Source organism: Echeneis naucrates, chromosome 11 (genome assembly GCF_900963305.1).
Source record: "Echeneis naucrates chromosome 11, fEcheNa1.1, whole genome shotgun sequence".
In the NCBI taxonomy this organism is placed as follows: Eukaryota; Metazoa; Chordata; class Actinopteri; order Carangiformes; family Echeneidae; genus Echeneis; species Echeneis naucrates.
This window is the reverse complement of record NC_042521.1, coordinates 19,024,120-19,041,644: the sequence shown is the minus strand read 5'-3', so window position 1 is coordinate 19,041,644 and position 17,525 is coordinate 19,024,120. Positions and strand designations below refer to the sequence as shown.

The following is a 17,525-nucleotide window of genomic DNA, read 5'->3' as shown; positions in this document are numbered from 1 at the left end:
CTAGAGAGACATCCATTCATGAAAAGATTTCCATGCACTCTGAACTGCATCACAGGTATTCTGTTGTTTCTGTTTGTGACAAAATGTTTGTACAAAAATAACAAATTTCTACCTCTAATTAATTTTTTTGATATATATATATATATATATATATATATATATATATATATATATATATATATATATAATATATAATATTTAATTTGAGCGATGTATATATTCTTAAGTGTTTTAAAGTGTATGTTCTATTTGAGGGGGATTGAGAATTTAAAAAAAATAGTTCTAATGGTTGAAATTTTAGATTTGTCATAATTTTGAAGATTAAATGTGCTTATTATTATACCCAGAAATAGGGTGTTAACATTTTGTTGCAATTTTCGTTCATCACTTCCACATTATCACATTTAACATGGTGTAATCCTCGTGTTGGCATGTTTAATATATATTTTTTTGTTGATTGAATAAGGGCTATTGGAATGTTCTGTGTCACTTTCTTATAACTCTCATGGAGCAATCCATATCATATCGTATTAAAATTGCTGAATTCAAGCAAATTGCCATTTCCATCCATAATATGTACAACAGACCATATCTGTTTTTCCATCCAGTCTTCAAAACACATAGATTTCCTTCTACTTAATGTAGCTCTATTATTCCACAGTGGGACATTATGATGGCTGAAGTTATGGTTAAAGATCAACTTTCACTATAACAATACCTGTTGATGTGACTTTACTAAATATAAGTGTAAGTAATGAGAACCATGTCTTTTCACTATTTTTTAAAAAGGTTTGGAACCATTTAATTTTTAAAGTTCCATTCACAATTTCAAAAACAAATGCCTTTAGGCCCCGCTCTTCATAATTCTTTAGTCCCCCTTTCTGATATAGAGATGTTTGTTTCACCAAGTGAAGTTAAAGTTCATTCCATTAATTTCTTTAATCCTTGGATCCTTGGAGGAATCTCTGGCAAGCATGTTGGATAGATTAGCCTAGATATAGATTAAGTTCTAGTTAATATTGTTCTTCCAAACAATGTTAATGTTCTCTTTGCAACAAGTTACTTAGTATTTTTTTTTACATTTATCAACATTATCTTTATTTATTTTTTGATTTTTTTGTAGTTGTATCTGGGCGTTTGGTAATCCAAATACCTAGGTATCTAAGGTCTTTTTTGACTGGTATATCATACAGTGAAATATCAGCACAGTCATGGATACTCATAAATTTGCATTTGTCTAGATTCAAATGCAGACCTGAGGCTTGAGAAAAAAGTTTTATTGTTTCTAAGGCCAATGGTATTTGTTCTTTATTTATAAGGAAAATTGTTGTATCAGCAAACTGATAATACATTTGTGATTGTTTCTGTCGAAGCCTCTAATATTAAAATTTCTGACAGTTAGACCTAATAATTCTTTGACCACAATGAATAGAAGATCAGCATTGCTGCAATACTGTCTTATGCCTCTTTCTACTTTGAATCTAGCACATATATCAGTATAATAATATCAGTATGTAACACAATAAACATACAAATTAACTCTCTCCACTAATTATTAGACTAATTTTTATAAATTGCAGAATCAGACTGTGTTTTTTTTTCTCCTTCCTCTATCCACATGGCTGGGGACCTTACATATGCTCCATTTGCTTTATTTACATACATCTCATCCAATCTGGACTGCAAGTTATTTATTTTCTCTCTGTTGTCGTTACTCCTATTTAAAGTGTAGATTGTCATGAATTGTCATTTGACCTCTATTGAACGACAATACTATAATAAACCTCAACATGGGTATACATAATTGCATAAGCTATACAATTATTGCTGCCTGGCACTGATCAGATTGACAAGCTATAAATAAATAGGGGATAAAAGGCAATGAGGAAGCAGATATTCTGGCAAAACAAGCAGTGAAGCACAAAGAAATCATGGACATGTCACTCAGTAAAGCTGAAGAAAAAGCAATTTTCAAAAGAAACATCATGGAAGAATGGCAGCACAGCTGGGACACAGGAAGTACAGAGCGGCACCTTTTTTAACTACAGCAGCAAGCTGGAGTAGTGAGAAGAGCCAAAAGGAGCAACAAGGAGGAGAACATCTTAACCAGAATGAGTATCTAATAGAAACAGAGTTGATTGAAAGAATTTAGATCACGCAGTCAATTTAAAGAGTTTATTCAGTTATTTGTTAATTATTTCTTTATTTATTCTGTTGTTTTTTTTTTTTTTGTTTTGTTTTTTGTGGGGAGGCAAGTTAAGTCTGGTCCACACTCCAATACAGTAGGAGGCAGTAATGCACGTTGGTTGCCATCTACCGTAAAACCAAAAGGAAAAAGAAAAATAAGACGCTGAAAATCAGAAACAGGCAATTTTGAGGACACCAGAGGCACGTGGTGCTGTCAAGGAGGACCCCAGTCTATATATAAAAGATGGGCATCCTTTCCATCAGCCCTTTCTCAACTGACGGCGACCACAGTGACATGAGGCAGAAAGGCCACATGGCACCAAAGCTAAATTTTAATGTTTGGGTGAAGAGAAGTTAAGTATGCTAAATTTTGAGTTTACGCTAACTCGCTGCGAGGCCAAGTGGAGGTCCATAGAGACGCAGAGACGTCTGCTGCATCTGAATTCCACACGTGGTGACAAATCGGCAGTGTAATGGAAGACCGAGGCTTTGGCTCAATATGCGAGCCTTATTCGGAGATATGCTGAGTTGAATCTGCAAAGAAAGATGCAGGTAACCATGTTTAAAGATGGTTGCGTGTGAGTTAAAGTTAAGGAAGGTGTTTTGATTTATTTTAAGACGAATTGGATGGCTTGATAGGTAAAAGTGCTCAACAGCTTTCATTTAATATAGATGCCCACCAAATGCTTGAAAGGCTAGATATTTGATCTGGTTAAAGTGATTGCACCATATTTTTGACCATTTTGGATTAAATGCAACCAGAACTATGCAATATAGAAGTGTTCATGAGAACTGATGAGGGTGTGCTGTTGTGCGTGTAAAGGCACTGGAATTTGCAATGTTAATGCTCCCCTGCAGTCTGACCCACAGGAGCAATACTTTGATATCCTGTGGGTTTTTTTCCAATTAAATCTCCATAGACCAAGCTGCAGTCTCTCCACATTGAGATAAAGGTGCTTTAAAATGGAATGATTGCTATCAAAATTATAAAACTGCATCTAAGATACTAGTGGGATTTGCATGTGTATCTGCTAATGTTTCTGTAAATGTACTTTCACACAACTTGTACATGGTATATTTGCAGCAACATACAAACTGGAGCAAATGGCTCGCTGGAGTTTCGGATCACACTGAAGACTGACACCTGGGACTGCTCACTGCTTCAGGACAACTGGCGTTGCCTAGTTGGCGCTTTATTCTTGCTGTGGCTGACTGCAGCCATGGGCTGTTGGTGAGTGTCAGCATTTCACCTCATTGCTTAAAGTTGAAGAATGAACATGCAACTATGATGATTCACAAGACTAGAGTCTCTGATTATACCATGAAGCTCTTTCACAGTGCACTGAACATGTGTAGATGTAGTTCTTGATAAATTTGCAGAGGATGGAACTGGTTTTAATGGCTTTGTGCTCAACAGGTTCTCATGAGGGTGACTGGATGAACACGGCTCTTGCAAGGTAGATGTGGCTCTAAAGCAGCTTCCTGTGACCTTATGTGGAGTGATGATTTTATAGACTAGAGTCTCTGAGAAAAAACATGAAGTTGTTTTCACAGTGCACTGACCACATAACCACACCGTACATATGGTATTTCAACACATTTGCTGCAGATTATATTTAACACTTTCTGCAGTAATTGGGCTAAAATAACCACACTGGTGACTCATCCCTGTCCTCTGGCTGTAGTGGTACTCATGACTCTTCCTCTCTTTATAGCTGGTCAACAAGCAATGGAGTTTTGTCTTGCTGCAGTAAGTACCAACCTCCGTGGCAGTGAAGCCCAATTAGGATGGGATTCAGTTCTCAGGTTGAGGAGGTAATTTTGTTGGGAGGGCTCAAGTCTTTTTGGGCAGGAATTGATAAATTGGCACCAAATGGTGTAACTGGACTTGTACCACAGTGCCTTTTTAATAGTTAAATTACTCAACCTACTTGATGAATTGAGACCATCCAAATGGGGCTCAGCTTTTATTCCTGGGCTCTTGTATGAGTTGCTTAATGATGATGCAGTTATTCGGTTCAACTGATCTTAAACTGAAGTTTACTCGCAGCGCACTGAGACACTCACTAACTCTTCTGTAGTCTGGCGTGTTTGAGGCCAAGCAAAGGTAAAATTACTGATTTCTGTCCTGTAAGGTACATCTGCTGAAGCTGGAAGATACTCTGAAATGGCTAATGGAGCAGGTTGGTATTGATGGGGGAAGTGGGGAGGGCTATTTTCCTCACAAAGATTTTCTTGGATGAGTGAACAAAGTCCATCTGTCTTTTCATAGATGCTGGGTCTGCTGCAAGCTTTAAATGGTCATCAAGCTATCAGCATCCCTGCAGCTGATGCAGTTCCACTAAGGCCTCCAAAAAGCTGTTGCCTGTCTTGTACAAACATAAGTTGCAAATGAAATGTTTTGTTTGTTTTTTTTTTTTTTGTCTCCACTGGATAGGTTGACTACAATAAAATTAATCACAATCTTTATGTGCCTTGTACTCTGTCTTGGGAAAGTTGACTTAACAATCCACTTTTCTGGATTTAAGCTGTAGTTCCATTGATACTCATGACCACAACGATTTCCTTTCAAAATTGTGCTCATAACTACTGTTGTGCAATGCTATATTCACAGATTACCTTAATCATCAAATACATTAACGACATTGGAAAATGGCGGGTTACATAAAAGACACTGTACCGTTAACTGAATTCGGAAAAGTCAAATTCCGGTACTACTTTCAACGTAACAGCAGATGGTTTTATTTTGAAGGCCCGAACCGGAAGTCCATCTTCACAGTAGGCAGGCGAAGCGGTCAATCGACCGCTTGGGGCTCGTCCAGAAGTAGCTCCCTGATAATTAACACTAACCTTCGTCATACTTGTCAGGCAGCGACGACCGGAAGGTGTATTTCAGGTGCTGAAGATAAACACGCTGGTGTGTTTACAGGTCAGTTGAGGAACTTGGTCTACATGTCTACTTTTTTTTTTTTTTTTTTTTTTAATGCTAACATGGCAGCTAGCTGCGATCCGTACAGAAGCCCTGAAGCTAAAATCGGCGAAGGTAGAAGATGAACATATTAGTGTAGTTGCCGTTGTTTAGAAACACCGAAAACTTGGGAAATATCCTCTTAGAACTCACCAAGAAACACAAAACTGGTGCATGTTTTGTAAGTAAATAATTTAAAACAAAAGCCTCAGAGGTTAGCTATCTACCACGACCTCGGTAACGTTTGCCAGCCCTCGTTGACGTGGAACTGGATGTCAGATTTAATGTTTCAACCAACTTTATTTTTTATTTGTGTTTATTGCAGGCAAGATAACTTACAAAAATTTGTTTCGGGACACGGAAAACCAGACACAAAAGCCCCGAGCTCTGTGTTAGTGAGCTTACGGTGTTGAAGTGAGGGCTCAATTCGGCCAGCCTGAGGACTGGGGGTTAGCCGCTGCTATCCTGCTTTTTGAACCGGACTCCGTGTGCTATTGACAGCGACGCTGTCGGCATCAAACGTTGAGTGGTTGAACCAAAGACATGTAGACAAGAAGTTAAACACACCCACAGGTGTGTCAGGCTTGAGGACGCCACTTCAGCCCAAATCCTAGTGAACAAGTATTACTACTTCACAGCTGCTCGGGCAGTCAAATAATTGTCCCGCAAAGCCACTGATCAGCCCAACCGACCCTGACAAGAAGAGTTGAGAACTGAGGAATCTTCTACCAACACAACGAAAAAGAATGACAGCTGCATTAGGCAGAGCACTGGACTGGCTGCGCTCACGGGGCAGTAGTGCCACATCAGAGAATAGCACAGTGCTGACAGAAGGCATGAAGAATGAGTGTGGCAGCCAGGCCCGACGGGGGTGGACCTCCTGGATCTGGGGAAGCTGGATACGCCAAAGCGAGCAAAGTGGTCCCGTAGAAGAGTTCTGGGAAGCGCAGGAGAAGCTCCAGCCCATAGAAGCCGATCTATATGCAGGCACGCAGGAGACCACGGTGGAGTCACGACAAAATCAGAGAGGGTGGATTAAATTTCTCCCAACGTCTTACTTTTTATGGCCAAAGCAAACAGATCCAAGCAGACTAAGGCAAAGGAAAACTGATGGTCAGTGTGGAGGTGCATGGGATATTGATGGGGACTTTTCAGACTACAGAACACCTCCTCCATCTCCTGTACCTTCTTCATCTCAGCTGACATCTCCTTTTCGATTGTTTGTGGATAGCTGGAAAGTGGAGATTGTACCAGAGCATTATGAAATCTGTTTCAACTTTCTCCGCCACCTGTTTGACTTATTTGTCGTTGGCTTCCTGTGGACTGTGTCCCCTCCTACCAAGCTGATCCTGGAGGTATTGGGGGTCCAAGGAGCACTCAGGCTATGGTTTCATGGTATGGCCATGTTTTTTGTCTCCACAGTTGGAATGGCAGGATTACTTTGGTTGATCCAGGAATATCTCCCTCAGTTTGCGTTGATTTATGGCATCATACAGGCATTGGTGATCTCTGTCAGTGTTCGACAAAGTGTCATCATGGGAATGGAGGAAGACAAAAAGAAAGATGAGGAGGCAAATGACACTGGCCAAATGACAGACAGAATGGAATATAAAGGACAAACCTGTGTACGTTCGAGAGGAGATGAAGACAAGTTAAAACTCAGGTAAGTCTTTTCACTCTTCTCGTGTTTTGTTTAGCTCACATTTAAAACCTCTGCAAATCTGTACAATCTAATGGTTTGGATTAGTTTGTACAAATTGGATGTAATTTAAAAACCTCATGAAATAGAATCTAATGAGTGTGAAACCAGCTGCAGCCACATCATATACTAAAATTGTACACATCAAAAGTTCCATCCTGTCAGTGGGATTCATGGCTTTTGGCTTTAGGTTTTGTTTTTGGTTTTTTTTAGCTATAGTGAGGTCAGGTTTTATTTCTCTGGTAGAAGTTTTAGAGTCCTTTTAAATAAAAAGGTAAGGTACATTTAGCCTTGGAGAAGTGAACAGGTTGAACTTGTCCACACATTTATTTTGGTTACAAATACCAATTTATTGTGACCCATTTATTTCCATCCAAAAAGAAATATACTAAACTATTAAATAAGAGCATGTTGACCCAGTCACAGTCAAAAACCCTAAGCATACTGTCAACAAAGTCGCTAAGTGGTTTAAGGATAACAAAGTCAAGGTTTTGGAGTGGCCACCACAAAGCCCTGATCTTAATCCCATAGAAAATTTGAGGGCAGAATTGAAAAGGTGTGTGCGAGCAAGGCAGCCTACAAATCTGACTCAGCTGCACCAGTTCTGTCAGGAGGAATAGGCCAGAATTCCAGCTAGTTATTGTGAGAAGCTTGTGGAAGGATACCCAAAATGCATGACCTAAGTCATACAGTTGAAAGGCAATGCTGTCAAATAATAAGGAAATGTATGTAAACGTCTGACTTCAAAGAAAGTAATAAAAAAATCTCTCTAAAATGTTCTCTCTCTCATTGTTGCAGCATTTAGCAAATACAAATAGCTTTGATTATCCTAACTAACCTAAAACAGGAGAAGTTTATTCTGAGTTAATTTCAGACTTATCTCTTCTTTGATATTCAGCATTAAATGTTACTAGATGTTTAATTCTGAAAACTTCAGTGGTATCATGGTCAGAAACTGACCTCCCAAGAACGCAACTTTGTGTCATTGTGTCATACACCCGCACAGCCACACCCTGAGTCTCCAGTCTTATCAGCCTGAACTATGTGATGGTCTGCACAGCAGCATTCACAGCTTGCAGAACTTGTATAAATCTCCACTCAACAGATTCACCTGCAGGGCAAATCTTTCGCACTTTGGAAAAATAGATAATATGGAAAAAATAATATGCAGGATAAATCAATGTTACTGACCTTGTCGTCTTTGTAGCAGCTGTTATGCAGTTACATTCTGGATTTTAATGCTGCAGCTATCTTCATTGATCCTGGTTTGTTGCATTAGCATTATTGTGCATTTAATCACCAACAGAGTTGGAGAGAGATTGTTTCAGACGTTAAGCTAAATTTGTCTGGACAGAGATGCTTTATCTTTAAATGTCGTTCTGTAATGAAAATGTGTTCCTGTGAAAAGGTGGTTGTTTGGACATATCCATCCTGACATCTGTTGTTTCCTCAACAAATGTATTGCTGAGATCAGCTCAGTATCCACAAAGAGTAAGATTATGAGGCAGGTTGGAAACATTACCACATCAGTGAACTGGTACCAACTGGGAAGCAAGTGAAACGAATTTTTACAATAGATAGAATAGGGTCATAAATACCTTTAAGTTGTTTTTTGTTTACTTTAACATCTGGAGGTTTGTTTTCAGGCCATCTCTTCATCTGACTGCTCTCTTCTCTTGACTCCATCATCAGCTGTTTATGTTTTCTCCGCAGATGCTGAGAAGCTGCTGCAATTCATGTGTGTCAGCCTGTGTCCAGGTGTTTGACATCACAATGGTGGGACTACACTGCGACTGTTCCACAACACTGCTGTGCTCTGCAGTGGAACTTAATAAATGTGTTGCACATTCACTACAAACGCATAGAAGTTGTACTTATGTTATTTTATATTCAACAATATTTTGCATTTTATAGACATTTGTCCACATTTGAGCTTCATGTTATGACTAAAATGTTGACACTGACGTCTATAGACTTTAGTTAAAAAACAAAAACATATAATTACTATAATTGGGGTCCGAATTGAAAGGGTCCATAAATGTTCAGGAAGTGCTTTTTAAATGGAAAAAGAGAAAGATTCTCAGTGTTTAGAGCTTTGTCCTGTTTACATCTTGCGTGCTGTGGGACTACTTTCTCGTGATTGACTGTAGTGATTGAGCACCAGGTGACGCTGAGTGAGAAGAAATAATCAGATGTGATGCCAAACCACTGAATACACAGTTTGAAGAAGCAGGAATTATAGGCATCACCTCCACGTGGAAAGAAATAACAAACTCATAAAAACTGCTCATTAATAAAAGCATAACACTCTGGGTACATAAAAACATTTGGTCAGTTCCTCAGACTACTTAAACTGTGAGACTCTTAGACTTTCTATGGACAGTCTTTCCAGGCTGGGGACAGGGTCATTAGGGGTATGTCCATACACCTTTACTGGAGAGACAATCAGACTTTTTTCACACACACAGTTAAACTGTATTATAGCCATAAAAGCTCATTAACCCAGCACTAACCTCAAATTTTGGTTTTTCAAAATAAAACCTGCATTTGAGCTAAAGACTAGTTGAAGACATGTATCTAAGAGCTATCAAGGAAATGGCGCCAGCACTCAGCTGTTTGCTTTCGAACATAATTCAAACATGAATTCCTGTTGTTGTGCAATTTTGTATTACATATATTTTTCACATATTAAACTGAGGAAGACAACACGACAGATCTGTCAAACATGAGCACTCCTATAGAACACAGTACTGTTGTTGTTTTCATTGTTGCAGGATACCAGCAGCACACTTTGATGTCCTCCCTTTGCACACTTATATTTTGCCTTATGTCATTTTCTGTGAAATTACTTTGCTTGTTAAAAATGTTATGGGAAACATAACACCACATTCTTTGTCCACTAGTAAACACTTAAAGGCACAATAATGAAGTGAAAAAACTTGTAGTGGCATGTTTTTTTTCCTCAACACTCCAGTTGTATGTATGTATCAAAACTTTTCATATACAATGTGCCAGTACAATGTACCAGTTTTTTAGAAAAGAAATCAACTGAATTGAATGGCCTGTTTAACAACCTGTTATATATGGTAGTCTGAGGCTGACAATGTTGTAGACATATAATTTAGTCTAATTGAAATCTGATTGTTCATTTGCATGGAAATGAGTTTTGACAACTTGTCTATGATTAAAATCAAAACATTTTCACCAAACTACCACACAAGCATGAGAATCAGAGGAGAATTGGCAGAACACGAGGCCAAACATGGGGAGTTATGTGTGTGTCTCGGCTGATGTGACTATTGTTTTAATATATTTTATTTTGTTGAATTCTTAGTCTTACAAAATGTGAAGATGATGCTGACCTATAAACATTGCCTTACATTTCCTAGGCTGAACAAATTCTGGAGAACATACCCAAGGGATATACTGATAGTTAAAGTAATCAACTTTGACACTTCAAAGAGGCTCTATTAATTTTGAGGATTTGGGCTATATTATGAGGTTTTTTTTCTTTAGAGCTAAAATTTGTTATAAAAAAGCCCAGTTTCATTTTCAAATTTAGATTGCACACAATACACAGGATTTCTCCATAGTTGGAAAACTTGAACTTTGTTGTCATTGAACTATTTTCAAAACATTAGAATTTGAAATGATAATCTATATAATTCACAAGTTTGCACAAAAGGAAATTTAAATTTTAATTAGATTTGGTTTTCTTTCAGTTTTAGCAGTTACACAGTTACAAAAAATTTAACGTTATATACACACACACACATATATATGAGTGAAACACCTGTTGAAACCAATTTCGGCTGCACAGTTAATGTCAAGGGTTAGTGTTAAATCTAATCAGGACTTAAATCTAATCCACAATCCAAACTGTTGAAGACTTACACTGAACCATATATAGTATATCAGTTGAAGGGAATGATGGAGGATCTGCTGTGACCTGTTACTGTACAGTAAAGTATGGCCAAACGTGAATCCAAAACTATGCTGAGGTTAAAGTCTCCCATTGAATAAATAAACGCAAGTTCTTTGATCAGATTGTTTTGGTTTTTATTTCCTACTCGTGTGTTGACTGTGGTGGGAGCCTTTGAGTGGTGGTTCTTCACCACATCCTACTGTTAGTGTTTCTTAAAATAATTTTTTGTTATAACGCATATAATGGATTTTGTTAATTTACTCATTGCTTTATAAAGCTGGTTCATTAAGATTGGATGAAAGGAGAGGAGGGTGGGTGCAAATAAGAGGCTACAGCCCACTACTGTCCTGCAGCCTATCCCATCAGAAAGCCCCCTGAAACCCGGGATAGCAGCCAGGTCAGGACCGAGCCACCAGGGCACCCAGCAACCCCCAGAGTGCAGGCAGCCCCAGGCCAACGGCATCACCGTCTCACAGAAAAACAAAGGGACTAAAGGACCCCAAGCCTCCAGAGCGCATACCACACATCACAGGCTAACCCCAGGGGCACAGAGGCCCCCCCCGGCCAGAACCCTATCAAGGGCCCCGCCCCACACAGGTGACGCAGATGCCCTGATCAGGTGAGCCGCGACCCGCCACAGCGACCAGGCCTACCTCCCACTCCCTCATCCACCCCCCCCAACGCCCACAACCAACCCCAGCCTAACCACCATATTGGAAGGCAGACCATACCCGGACTATGCAGAAAGGATAGGCAATCTGGCAATATTTGTAAGCATATTATATAAGGGATGCCATCTTGGTTTCACTTGTGCTCCTGCACCCCAAATGGTCCATGCACATCTGCGGACACACTGGTGTTTTCTTTGCTGCACCAGCTACATGTCATGAAAAAATACTGACCTGATGAAAACTTCCAGTTTGGTCTCAGTGAGCCCAAGTCTCTTAACTCCAGCTTCTGTTCCTGGTATTATCTTTCCATCCCACACTGTGAACGCAGCACACTGATTTGTATGTTACTGTGCATTGATATTTGTAAGTGGGATAAATAACTAAGTAGAAGAGAAATGTAGTTCATCCACTGACACCTTCTGGATCCATTGGGTGCCTCACTGTCCCACCCTCATATAACATAATGAGACTGATGTAAGGTAGTTTAATCACAGTTCAAAACTTTAATTCACATTAAATCTGCTCTTATTTTGCTCAACAGTATATACAGAACAGTGCATTACCAGTACAAGACCAATGTACATATGTAACAATGTCTAGTGTGTAGATAGTACAGAAAGGTGGTGGCATAAATAAGTGTGTAATCCACAGAACTGTCACATATCAAAAGTGGAGGAAGAGGAGGGTGAGGTGGTGGAGGATGATGATGGAACCTGTATCAGATGACATTTTGTCATAGCTGAGTCATGAGTGCAAAGCCAGTGCTCTGTGGTCATGCATGTTGTCATCTCCTAATCACCTGTCATCCAGTAGTCAGGAGGGGACCTCCATGTTTGACTGAGATTCATCCAGTACAGCCTGAGTAAAAAAAAATGAAAAAAAAAAGCCTGATCTAACAGGCCCAGAGACGCCCAACTACCCACTGGCCCATTCTTCAAATGTGGTTTAACCAATCCAGGCACACATCAGATTTGCCAGAAGAGTCCAGCTAATTCTCATCCAGATTTTTCACTTCTTCCAACACAGGAGAGCAAAATTTTCTTTTATTTTAAAGTAAAAGCAATTTGAATCTCAGGTGATTGGCTGGTGGGCTCATTCCTTACCAACATCTGAGTCAGATTCATGCAGGGGATTGACCACATGTTGACTAATACAAATTGTTGTACACTGAATCATAATACATAATACATAAATATATAAGCATGTCTTCTGTTTTTCTGATCGCAGGAGGATCATGAAATGCAGAGTGGAGTTCTTTTAATAATAAAGGTTGCATCCCTCATCTTTTTACTGTAAAGATGTGTAATCCACATCTACAGGCGCTTTTGTGAGTAAAGACAGATCTTGTTCTATCAATCATACAGTCTATAGGCTGACCTCTGAAGCTTAGAGGCACTTGTATAGGTTTGTAATAAAGTCTTGATGCTGCTTAAAAACAGGTTGGAAGAAGAGAAAAGTCCAGACTGTTGTTGGATCTTGGTTATATTAGCCATATATGATGAACAGAGCCCAGAGCTGAGAAGCATGTACCATAATGCTTTAAGTCAGTCTTATTTCTTCTGACTGTATTTGTCACAACAGTTGGAATCAACCTGGTGTCCAAACCAGGAATTCAAATGCAAGAGGGAGGTCTTTTTTAGTCCAGTCTTTAATCCAATCCATCAGTCTGACATCATGCTCTGCAGATGTAAGCAGACAGTGGTCAAGTATTTGCAATTTAGAATTAAGACTACCAAATAAATTTTGAAAAAAAAAAAAAAAAAAAAGGATAAGAATGAAGAAGTAATGTGCTGCGTTATATACAATGAGCTTTTACATGCACTGACGGCATGTCATAGCCCCTATACCTCTCAGAGATCCTGACATTGGATGCTGCGTTCCAGAGAGACCTTGCGGTCCAATGTGCTGCCAGCCAGGGGAAGGTGTACCTGATGTTCCTTTCCTCTCCTCTGCAACCATCTTGTGAGAACTTTGCGTGGCTTAAGTACAAAACACAAACACTGGTTTCCACTCAGTTCACCACACCACTGACACTCTACCACATGATGAAGTAATAAATGATGATGTAGTGTACATAAATGGTTTATATTAGAGGGCCTAGTGTACTGCTCAGCCCAGACTGCAATAAAGGCTTAAACATCTGTGGTAGAATTCTGAATTCTTTTTTATCCATGTCTGGGTCGTGGGGGATGCTGGAGGCAATCCCAGCTCTCACTGAGTGAAGGAGGGTTACATCCTGGACAAGTTGCCAGTCTATCGCAAGGCCAATAGACAAAGACAAACAACCACTCACACTTAGACCTACGGACAGTTTAGAGCCACCAATTAACCTAAACATGTCGTCTTTGGACGGTGGGAGGAAACCCATGCAGGCATGGAGGGAACATGCAAAAACCATACAGAAAGGCCCCAGGTCCGGGAACTGACCCGCAACTTTCTTGTTGTGTGGCAGCAGTGCTCACTGCTATGCCACCGTGCTGCACAAATTAAATAATTCCTATGTTTGTTTGAAATCTTTTGACAAAACTCATTCAACCTCCTGCTGCTTTGCCTGTATTACCCATCAATTCTGTCTCTCGTGTTTCTATTGGGTACTGATACAGGTGGAGGCCACTGAAGTGGACTTGCATACATACAAATCAACAGTAAGCTAAATGCTTAGAATTTGATTAATTTTATCAGCAAATATTTTGTGCCATTCCAAAAAAAAAAAAAAAAAGCATTCAGGAAGTGACAATTAAAATGTTGGTAATTATTAACTTGCAGTGGCAGTCAATTGAGGATGTCTGGCTTTAAAATGATGTTCATATACAGTCAATTTTCCCTGTTTTACAGAGTAAAAGAAAGGAATATTGTTGGGCATGTGTATCAACAATGACAATAATTATCGGCCACATTTCCAACAACTCTGAGATGACATTCACTGCCAGATTTCAATCCTTAAAGATGTGAAATTAATGGGAACCAGTGTTTGTCTGTAGAATATGATTTTTTTTCTTTAAATTATACCCTTCAATGCCCAGTTATAGTTAAAGTTACTGAACAAAGGGTGCAAAAAAAAAAGAAGAAGAAGAAGAGAAGAACGATCTGGCCTGGCCCTTTAAATCTGGGGATCATCACAGCTTTTGTGATAGATTTAAAAAGAAATTTTAACTGTGAACTTGCAGCTTTGATATCATGTTGTTAGATGGTAAAACACTGAGAATGCTTTCAGTTGCTGAAAATGAAAGCAGTAATTCAATTATGCTAATTCAAAAAGAGCAGCAGCACTGCAGGCTGTAATCCTGCTTCAGCAGCTGGGAGGTTCTGACTTAGGACTGGAACGCAGCACCGGGCCCACTCGTACTCTAGTGATGGACCTAAACTAAAGAAAACAAAAACCAAAACACTGCAGTTTTGGATTTTTTGTGTGGGAAGATGCCGCTCAGACCCCACAATTGACCTGTGATGCCTTTTAGTGGCCATGTGACCCTCCAGAGTTTGGGGGTGCCGTGGTCCCCCCTGCCCCTCTCTGTCCATGGCCTCTCCTGCCGTGGCCTAAGATGCAGTGAGCACTGCCGCAGCCTTCTTCGTCATCATCTCCCTCACTCTCAGAAGACGACTCTCCAAACTGTCGAGGCTTCTCATAGACACAGCAGCCTGGAACGAGACATGCACAATTCAATCCACGTGATGCCTTCACTGGCTCACTGAGAACGCATAGTTCTCAATAAGAAACTAAACACACAGCAAGACTTTCTGTGTAGTAGCAGTGTGTGCTAAAAAGTCTCAGCTGCCACAGGAGGGTTAGGATGGGGAGGTAGAATGAATAGTATTTCCTTTGACTGTCCAAAGACAAGCATATTTAGGTTAATTGATGACCCTAAATTGCTGTTAAGTATGAGTGTGACTAGTTGTTCCGCAAGAGCTGATGTCTGTCTCTGTATGTTAACCCTGCATAAGACTGGCGACCCATTCACAGTGTATTCCGCCATTGCCCAATGTGAGCTGGGATTGTAGAAGATGAATGAATGAATAAATTCTGAGTGAAGTGAAGCAGAGCAACTTCATGGCAACAAGGCCTCCAGCTTCCTTCCACAGTCCAAACACATGAACAGCAAATTAACTGGTGATTCTAACTTGCCCATGGGTGTGAATGGCTATTTGTCTGTATATGTCAGTCCTGTGATAGACTAGTGACGTGGAAAATGTACTGTCTGTGCTCTAGGACAGTTTTAAAAAATTTACTTTTAAAGCCTCTTTGTCATCTGTATTTCTGCTGAAAAAACATCAACACTTTTGTTTGCTTAAGAAATAAAGTATCTAAGACTTTGTGTTTTCACATATAAATCTTTTTGCTGATCGCCCATCTACCTGGGAGGTAGGATGGTTGTACTGTTGTGAGAGCACAGTGAAATGGCAATGCAAAATATGTAGTTTGGTTTTGGAAAAAACAACGGCTGTTCTTATCCACAATTGCCCCACCCACGAGAAATCCAGTTAAGTGCTCAGTTATTAACTTAGTACGTGGCTGGACCATGTACTAAATGTACACTTAGTACCTCATGTAAATGTAAACTGTGGGCTTAGGGCTCATATTTATTTTCAATATTATTTTTAGCGCATTTAATTACCTTTTCACCTTGAGACATTTAAATTGTTGCAGAGCTGCACCTAGCAGTTGGTGGACGCCTAATTATTGCTACTAAATTAATTAATACTGAGGGAACAGTATCAACTGTACCAGTAACAGTTTGTGCTGATGAAGAAGATAAACTCACACTTTGAAGACCTTCTTCCCAGGTGCTCATTGTCAACCGTGTCACTGGACCACTCCACCTTCTTCTCAGTCTTCCTCTTCCTCAGTTTGATTGTCAGGCTCCGTCCCTCCTGTAACGTGTGACAGGTATGCTGTGAGATGGTGGGTGGGAAATGTAAACTGTGTGAATCTGTAAGAGCAATGCATGCCAGGTACAACACACACGTTTAGAACACGAGTGATTAAAATGCAAACTTTAAATTACAGATGTTCAATTATGTAGAAGAAATCTGCTTAATAACTGAGCAGCAACAGGGAGCATTGAAGACCGTCGTTCCATTTTCCATCATATGTTTTTGTGTTGAACATGAGCAGCAAAAGCATCAGTATTTAGGTTCATACCACTTACTGGAGACTAGTAAGTTATAAGGGTCATTTTGAGAATAGCGAACTATTGTGTTGGAACAAAAAAAAAGCTCCACACGACTGAGGGGAAAACTGTCTAATATAAGATTTCTTTTCATGTGAACTAAGGGGTGCAAAACAAATATGGAGAAACAGACAGAGCAGAAGCACTCAGACTGGTAGGAGAGGCTGATATTTGAAACTGCTTTACCGTACATACTGCACTTAGAAACGCTCAATAAATCCGCTGTGATTATACCCCTGCGAATATATCAGAAATACTATTATCAAGGATGTTTGTGGTCGGTTTACTAAAAGAACCAGCGGTCAGCAGCAGGTCCGGGACCATATCTGAACCCAATGCAATTACTGTTGAGGCACACATGGGAACATTTTGTGCATACTAAAGTAATAAACCAACCAAGATTACCAACAGCTGGCTGATATCCGAAAAAGCACTGTCATTTCCAGGATTTCAACGCGTTAGGCCTTGTTAAGCTCTGGAACTGAGAGCCGTGTTCTTATCTCAGACCTGTGACGGGATGGTCGCTTCGTCACAGCCAGGTACAGCTCGGTACCGGACGGTGACACTGGTTGGGAAAACAGACATTACCATGAGCTTTTGGTTATTTACCTGCTGGGGCGGTGGTGGCGTGTTGGTCTGAACAGTCTCCGTTATCGTCTCACTTGAAGTCCCGGGAACCTCGGCCATCCCTGGAGCAGCTGAGCTAACGCTTCCGTTAGTTGTGTTCAGGGTATAAAAGAACCGGAGCGTCTATAGCGGTGAGTTGCTACAACAGCTCACCTCGGTTAGCCAAATCACTGACTGTGAAAATCGAAGGTTATTGGCCTGACTATCGTGATATGCTGATCACTTCAGTGGGATGGGGCCAACACCGAGTAAAGCTACGAAGCGAGTTGGTTAGTTAGCT

At 40.0% G+C, this 17,525-nt stretch overlaps 2 protein-coding genes, 1 long non-coding RNA gene and 1 other non-coding gene across 4 annotated transcripts; 3 read left to right on the top strand and 1 right to left on the bottom strand.

Annotated features, from left to right (window-relative positions):
- Positions 1-2,468: 2,468 nt before the first annotated feature.
- On the top strand, positions 2,469-4,609 carry LOC115051297 (uncharacterized). Its single transcript, XR_003841265.1, has 6 exons — positions 2,469-2,739; positions 3,272-3,418; positions 3,605-3,644; positions 3,903-3,937; positions 4,323-4,370; positions 4,460-4,609. It is a non-coding gene; the product is annotated as an uncharacterized LOC115051297 (long non-coding RNA).
- Positions 3,683-3,752, top strand: LOC115051555 (small nucleolar RNA SNORD52). Its single transcript, XR_003841289.1, has one exon. It is a non-coding gene; the product is annotated as a small nucleolar RNA SNORD52 (small nucleolar RNA).
- Positions 4,610-4,978: 369 nt separating the features above from the next.
- Positions 4,979-10,893, top strand: c11h6orf47 (chromosome 11 C6orf47 homolog). Its single transcript, XM_029514988.1, has 3 exons — positions 4,979-5,116; positions 5,481-6,818; positions 8,568-10,893. Exons 2-3 carry the CDS (start codon positions 5,902-5,904, stop codon positions 8,572-8,574), a joined length of 924 nt encoding a protein of 307 aa, XP_029370848.1. The 5' UTR covers positions 4,979-5,116; positions 5,481-5,901; the 3' UTR covers positions 8,575-10,893.
- Positions 10,894-11,938: 1,045 nt separating this feature from the next.
- ppp1r11 (protein phosphatase 1, regulatory (inhibitor) subunit 11) lies at positions 11,939-17,520 on the bottom strand. Its single transcript, XM_029514348.1, has 3 exons — positions 17,228-17,520; positions 16,211-16,319; positions 11,939-15,089 (listed from the first exon to the last, which is right to left on the bottom strand). The coding sequence occupies exons 1-3, from the start codon at positions 17,303-17,305 to the stop codon at positions 14,905-14,907; spliced, it is 372 nt and encodes a 123-aa protein (XP_029370208.1). The 5' UTR covers positions 17,306-17,520; the 3' UTR covers positions 11,939-14,904.
- Positions 17,521-17,525: the final 5 nt, after the last annotated feature.

Coding starts and splice junctions, on each gene's coding strand:
- ppp1r11 (XM_029514348.1), bottom strand. CDS start 17,305: ATGGCCGAGGTTCCCGGGACTTCAAGTGAGACGATAACGGAGACTGTT. Junction 16,320..17,227: donor CGCCACCACCGCCCCAGCAG/GTAAATAACCAA, acceptor CACACGTTACAG/GAGGGACGGAGCCTGACAAT. Junction 15,090..16,210: donor GGGAAGAAGGTCTTCAAAGT/GTGAGTTTATCT, acceptor GTCTCGTTCCAG/GCTGCTGTGTCTATGAGAAG.
- c11h6orf47 (XM_029514988.1), top strand. CDS start 5,902: ATGACAGCTGCATTAGGCAGAGCACTGGACTGGCTGCGCTCACGGGGC.